This window comes from Malus domestica, chromosome 10 (assembly GCF_042453785.1).
Source record: "Malus domestica chromosome 10, GDT2T_hap1".
Classification (NCBI taxonomy): domain Eukaryota; kingdom Viridiplantae; phylum Streptophyta; class Magnoliopsida; order Rosales; family Rosaceae; genus Malus; species Malus domestica.
The window spans coordinates 31,729,193-31,736,795 of record NC_091670.1 but is presented as its reverse complement, the minus strand read 5'-3'; the positions used below and the strand labels follow the sequence as shown (position 1 = coordinate 31,736,795).

Here is a 7,603-nt window from a genome sequence, read left to right as displayed (position 1 = left end):
TAGTGTTCTTTAGAGATTCATAGTTCTATTAATATGGTTCTGTTATTGATACGGTGTTTTTTGGTTAATCATTGGTAGTCTTGACTTCGGCCCGAAATTTGGCTTGAGAAATCCTGAATTCGTCTTGAGACTTCTTGAACTCGTTGGAGTTGGCTTCCCGATTGGAAACCCTCAATTCCATGGTTTTGCAAAACGTTTGCGGTGGTATACAACGGAGAAGGATTGAGAGGAACAACGACTGGCTGTGATACCAATGTTAGAACCTAGCTCCACATCTTCTACAATTGCACAGAGAGATAGTAACAAAACAACAATATCATTTCATTAACTGCCTTTCTTCTCTTACAATGTACTATTTATGCTAATACTCAACTCTAGCTATCACCACAAGATGATGCCATCTGGCATCCTAACAATACCCCCCCTTAAAACCAATCTTACAAGTAAGATTTACAATTTCGAACCAAGTACAATCGAAAACCAGCAATAAAACCAGAAACAACAAAATCACAAGAATGTATTAAAGGTTCACAATTTCTGGAAACTTGAGCTTCAGTTCACGGTATAGTTCCCATGTAGCATCATCTTGGAGTGGTTTTGCCATTGACTAAGGCTTCCGTAGCTACAGCACTTTCTTGATCATTCTTCTATCCAAGACTGCACTGGTACATCTTGCAAAATCCCAGAATCTGTGATAACTGGCAATGGCCCTGTGGCATCCTAACAATACCCCCCTAATAAAATGACCTGTGCAGCAAGGCTTGAAACTGAAAAACCTGAAGAATTTGATTTGCAAAGCTGGACAACTTCAAAGCTTGACAGTTCCACAAAATCTGATCAAAGAGTAGTACCGCCACTTGATTAGCACAATAGCAGCTACATTAAATCTCGTTACCAATTCTCTACAAGTTGAGCTTGAGACGAACCCAAAAGATCTCTGATTGATTAGTTCCTCGAAATGCATATTAGAAACAGGCTGTGTGTTCAACAAGATGGAAAGGAATGCAAAGCAGCAGCACTGCAATTCAACATTTCTCTTTTCATGGCCTAAGTTACTCCATAAAAGTGACCCAAAAATACTTGACCATTCAGAACCCAATGTCATAACACACCCTCCCAACAAAGAAGTCCAAGAAACGATATCTGGTTTAGTCAGTCTGCACAAATCTGGGTCCAAGAGAAACTGCAACGCCTTATGCTCATTGCCACACCTAGAGTACAGATGCATAATGACACTACTCACATGAACTGAGCTCCTACCTAGAAAGTCCACCTGTACACCAACCCTATGAATTTGTTTCCTTTCTTTCTCAGTAAACAATGCACCAATCACAGCAGTAAGCACAAAATTAACAACCATGCTCGTAGTATTATTTTGAAATTTGTGTGTTAATACTAGCGGCCATATCGGTTGACAAGAATCTGCCCTCTCAATTGGCAAGCCCCCTGTTTTGCGCAACACAGTATTTCCCACAATCTCATTTGTTTTACCAATTGAGATGAGTATCAAACATAAAGCCTCATCTGCTACATCGTTGTTATATGCAATAGCATTTTCAGATTCATTTGTAGAAGAGGAATTAAGGGTTGTACTTACATGACTTATGCTCTTGTCAAATACAGGTTCCTCTGCATGACTTAATCCATTGCACGTGGTTAGCAAAGCCATTAATTTTGGTTTGAGGTATGTGAGAAACCCAGGATATAGACCTGTAACCTCAAAGCTTTGCAAATTGTCACCACCACGTCCAAGCAAAGCTGAAACTGCCAAGGTATCATGTGAATATTGCTTGATTTTGTAACCAACAGCCGAGCGTTTGTGTATCAAATAGGACACTTGACACGACACGATATGTGATATCGAGATGCAAGAGTGAGTAATAGCCGCAGCAAGAATAAATGTATAGACTTCAATACGATCAGGTGCAATAATGCATTCATAACCATGCAACTGAGATTTTCCCTTGCTAATAAGCTTGTTGTTGCCTGCTCCTTCAATGCAAGCCCCATAATCAGTAAGAAACCGAGCAAGATCAGCCACCTTTGATTTTCTGGCAACATTGGACATTACAGTTTTTCCATCAGTCATACGTGTAACCATCATAAGAGTTTCCGTTACCCAAACACTTGGGTAATCAAGTTGGAAACTTCCTCCGACTAATCATCCTCTATTTGCAGCACATGCTTGAATTTTTTCATCCCTGAATTTTGAGCCTCCATCCTTATCATGAATGCCCTTCCAGTAGCACATACAGCAACTAGAGAGCCACATTTTATCAAACAGATTGAAAACAAGAAAAGTCGTCTCAACAGGTACAATCAAGGGGTCAGCTTCCTCCAAAAAATTCATCTTTTTCACATTAAGAACAAAACCCAACTCACAGACTGCTAGGAAATCCATTGAATTGAATTCAGAGAGAAAAATAGTTCCACCTTTATCACGAATTCCTTTATGATAGGTGAACTGAAAACTAACAGAAACAAGTGCATCATTATAAAACCCACCAAAAGGCTGCAATGCATCAAACAGTTAAGCAGACGCATTTTCTTGCACCAAAATGGTTTCAACTTTTCCAGTAGATTCTGAATTAAGGAGCCTTTGAATAGTTGTTCCACCTTTAGAACTATGAGCATCTTTGATTTGAACAGTCGAAGTAAAGAACCTACGAAGTGTACCTCCGGTGTCAGAAATCGGCATGTGATAGCCCAACTGCAAATCACAATCTGCTGAGTGTGACCTTTCATCAAACACTTGGAGAGCAATACGAGTTTGGTCAGCAGGTACAATTAAGAGGTCGATTTCTTCTGAAAAATTCCTGGATATTCTTGAGTGGTCCTTCCAAATCTTGTCTTTTGGTAAACCTCCACCCTTGTCTCGAATGAATTCATGGAAGCCATGCTTCAAAGAAGCAATGTCAGTCGTTTGCTGCCGTCCAACAAACACATGATGGGCATCATTTTCACCAGATTTTGCAACCGAAATTAAAACCATTTCAGGACAAGAACAATTACCCATGTCACAGAATAAGGAGTCTTCACCTTTCGTGGCCAACAATTTTGATGTAGCAACTTTTTTCTCCATTCCTATAAATTCACAATCAAAAACAGAAAACCCAAAAATCAATTCCTTTGTGGTGCCTGTCTTGCAATAAGAATCAAGAATTGGAGGATTCACCGAATCTTTAGCTTCCTTGTCGAACAAATAAAAAACGTTTTCGTTCTTCCGAGCCAAAGCTTTTCGAAATAGTGCAATGTGGCATTTCTGTTATTACTAAACATTTATGTTATTACTCCCCCCCCCCCCCCCCCCTCTCTTTCAAACTGAACTTGGTGTAGCCAAATGAAGTTTGAACTAGCTAGAGCTCTAAAACCGATCTGGAACTGCAAGACGTTTTGAATGCATGACAAAGGTTGTGGTGAAGCCTGGGATTTGGTAGGAGGACCATGTGACTGAGAGATCCAAGGTTTCCAATAGGGACATGCTTAATGGAACATAAGTTGGACAAACATTTGATGAAGGCACTGAGCTTAGAGACGCCAATGCGCGAATGATCCAGTTCTAAGCCAACAGAAGCCCTGAAATCACTTTTCAGATAGGAGAGAGCATATTCTCCAACCGTGGGCTTTGGCAGACATTGTAAGAAGCGAGGAAACCACTTCTTGAAAGCCATACAGGCATACTTTTGTCCTTTAGAGCTCAATTGATCAACCCATGAGGCTCACTGAAATGTATGTTGCTGCTGAAAAAAAAAAAACCTCTGCACAATACAGTTTCTAATCCTAATCTGTTGAAAAAAAATATATCTTGAACTAACTAAAACTTGACAGAGACCGGTACCAAATCAACTAAGGAGAATGACACTCCAAGAAACCAGATCAACCAAGGAGAATGACACTCCAAGAAACCGAATCAACCAAGGAGAATGACACTCCAAGAAACCAAATCAACCAAGGAGATTGACACTCCTGATAGCTTCCTAAATCTTCCCAGATACTAACACCAAAGTTAACCAAGGAGAATGACACTCCTGAGGTCTTCCTAAATCTTCCCAGAGACTAACACCAAAATTAACCAAGGAGAATGACACTCCAAGAAATCAAATCAACCAAGGAGAATGACACTCCTAATCGGCTCCACCAAATCATCAGAATACAATCAATCATGTATAAAATCAAGAAACCATCAAAAAATGATATCAATGAGGAATTTGAGGAAAACTACATAACAGACTAGCAGACTATTAACAGCAACTCCAGACAATCAAGAAACGCAGATCACCAGAATCATCAGAATCGCAGAAACTCCTTCAAAAAAAAAAAAAATTATCTTGGCAAACAATCAAGAAACTATATTTCATCATTCTTCAACTAATGTAAACTATATTTCATCATTCTTCAACTAATGTCAATGGCCTTCACAAGTAATCATGTATAAAATCTCACACTTTATCCTCTGCAGCAATTCCACAAACACCATGCATGCATAAAGAAGATGACAGATACAAGAAACAACTTGACAGAGTCCAAGATCCCACTTTCCAATCAGCAACGCAGAAGAGAAATTCCCAGACGAACAGCAGAAATAATCACCACCGAATCGAGATTTGCACAGCAGAAAGAAGATGGAACTCGGCACCGTAATCTTTTGACGACCCAGATTTTGACCTACACTCTCTGTTCATAGCCCAGAAGTTACGAATCGATTACAGAAACCATCACCACGAATCATTGGTTAATCAAATCAAACACCCCCAAATCTTTTAATCATCCGATTAAATGATTGAACTTTGAATTCCTGCGAGTCAGCAGCAGCTTCACAAAAAATCAACCCAGAAGTAAACGAACGATTGCGGAAGCACCCAGAAACATATCCGACCATCGAATGAAAATTTGGAAAGAAAACTAAGCTAGAAACAGATGAAAAATAATGGGAAGTGGAACCACCAGAATCCATGGTGTGAGCCTGGTGGCTCTAATACCATATTAACAGAACTATGAATCTCTAAAGAACAGTAAGATCAAGCAGAAAGAAAGAAAATGGAAGAACAAAGTATGCTCTAATTTCTTAGTGACGAAGTGTTCTTACAAAGCTTTCTTACCGAATGTGAAGGATCAAATGGCTATATGTAGTAACCAATCACAATCCACAATTACAATATTACCCTCTAACCTCCTTAACAAACTCAATTCCCAACTACCTTTGTAACTAACTTGACTCACAATTCCTTGCCATGTGTCATTGGTTAATACCTTAGGCGTCCAGCACAATATCTTTGAATGTGGAGGCGGCTTTGCCATTGGTCTATGCACTTCCCACAAGTTGGCAGATGGGTTATCTATGCTCATGTTCACAAAAACCTGGGCTGCCATTGGCCTGGGAGAAAAAGATGAAGCAAAAATCGAGCGTCCAGAGTACGTTTCCACCTGCCAATGATGTTACTGGCTATGATACGCTCGGCAGCATCACAACAAATAAAGCAAAAAAGAGCTTTGTGTTCAATGCCCCTACAATAGAGGGATATCGGAGAAAAATACACCGGTTTAGCGGAAGATGATCGTGAAAAACGTCCATCGCGTGTTGAAACTTTGTCTGCTTTCATATGGAGGCGATTCACAGAAGCTACCAAGGATGATCATCCTATTGATCCACGATTGATCCACCATTGCCACGCTGTTCATTTGGAAATATTTATCAAATTTTCCTTACGACTCCCTTGATCAGTAGTAGCAGCAGCAGCAGCAGCAACGGAGTCTATGATCAAGAATCTTGTCATGACATGGTAAAGCAGGTACGAGAAGAACTAAGAAAGATTGACAAGGACCATGTGAATAGGCTACAACAGGGGAGCACAGGAGTTACCTCAACCGATTTGTTCAAAGGCTTGCCAGACCAGGAAGGATGGTTATGTCTACCTACAGTAGCATGTGCAGATTTCCTCTCTATGATATTGATTTCGGTTCGGGGAGACCTACATGGGTGGCCATACCGCCTCCGCCCATGAAGAACCTAATAGTTTTAGCTGACACCAAAGAGCCTGGCGGAATAGAGGCATGTGATGATGCCATGACTAAATTCGAAAGAAATGCCTTCATCCAAAGACGGGTGGGCATGAGTCGGGTTGGTTCTGCAGGATCAAGCTGAAAACTTTAAAACCCGAATCCTTAGGTCAGGTTCGGTTCGGTTCGGTTGTATTCGCTTTACTTCGAAACCTTTTGAAAAAATAAAAGGCTTTGCAATCATAAGTTGTAGAGGCTTGTAGCTCAAGTATTCAATATAACATTTACACATGCACCAGCCGTATCGTGTTTGACAACAACGATCTGCTGCAGCTCCCATCTTCTTCATGATCCTGGTGGTGTGGGATTCATCTCCTTTTTGTTATGTTTGTACTTTGTTTGTATTCGTTGTATCATTTTAATTAACTTGTAATGGTGAAGTAGAAATCCCTAGTCCTATTCCCATTTTCTCTGAATCTCGCTATAATTCATCTTTACATTTTCCTACATTTTTAAGTAACTTTAGTTTTCATCTCAAAAACCAAATTTAATTTGTTATTTTCATCGTTTGTTAGGGTTTACATAGAGCTAGTAATTTGAAGAGATAGGTTTAATAAGTCCATATGGTTCGACTTCTATATGGTTTGACATCGTTACTTGTGTTATTATACTAAGAATATATTCGCTCTTAGAAAGAACACAAAAAAAATTTAGTGCCCTTACCAAGATCAAAAAATAAAAACTCTATCACATTATTCGACAGCAGCTTAATCTCCTTCTTTCTAAGCGCTGTTGAGTCGCCGGCAGAACTTCTCACTCCTCTCTCTCTCCCTCTGCTCCTTCCATTCTTTGTCTCAAAGAAACAAGAAATCAAATGAACATCGAATTGGGCTTGATTAATTTACACGTGTACATACACCTCAAATCTCTAGGTTTTATATCAGGGTAGTAGAAAAGGTATAATGCTGGAGACATGTTCATTCCGGTGATTTACAAAGTGCCCACCCCTTGTTTTAGAAAGATAAATCCTGCCTAATGGAAAGCTCGGGCAATATAATGCAAGGGTGTGGTTGGTGCAGGACCTTTAACAAATGACCTAAAAGGTCCTATTTATACGAGTGAAATTTTCGTATAACCAGCCTTCATTATTTCACGCGAAATGATATATCACATATGATAATAGAAGTGGATAAAATATATATTTTTCAGTGTCCCTCCATTTTTCATTTGTATTATGACAAGTGTTTAATGAGCTCATTTTCCAGGTTCACTTGAAAAATCTCTCCATAATTTGAAGAGACTAATTATAAATTTTTCATCCATTCCTCAAACAATTGACATGTCAAAACTTAGCAGTGTTTGTTGTGCTTTAGGAACTGCTCCTAGCAAACTTTGTAATCCAAAAATATCTTTCTTGCAAACTTATAATCTCATGTCACTGTTTCCCAGCTAAGACTACAAGCTTCATGTCAGCATACGGATCAACTGCGGTGGACAGTTGCTGTATAAAAATCTGAACCGAGGTCCTGCGCACCTTCCTGTGCATAAGCTAGGAAGAAACTGTTAGTTGGTCGAATTGTAGAGCACTATTTAAAAATCAATTCGG

The 7,603-nt window shown here is 39.5% G+C and overlaps 1 protein-coding gene across 1 annotated transcript; it reads right to left on the bottom strand.

Annotated features, from left to right (window-relative positions):
* Positions 1–297: 297 nt before the first annotated feature.
* LOC103445773 (uncharacterized) lies at positions 298–4,820 on the bottom strand. The gene is made up of 3 exons (XM_070806061.1): positions 4,444–4,820; positions 3,013–3,084; positions 298–2,926 (listed from the first exon to the last, which is right to left on the bottom strand). Exon 3 carries the CDS (start codon positions 2,102–2,104, stop codon positions 809–811), a length of 1,296 nt encoding a protein of 431 aa, XP_070662162.1. The 5' UTR covers positions 2,105–2,926; positions 3,013–3,084; positions 4,444–4,820; the 3' UTR covers positions 298–808.
* Positions 4,821–7,603: the final 2,783 nt, after the last annotated feature.

What these genes read in the sequence shown, in the direction of transcription:
- LOC103445773 (XM_070806061.1), bottom strand. Translation starts at nt 2,104, where the DNA reads ATGATGGTTACACGTATGACTGATGGAAAAACTGTAATGTCCAATGTT.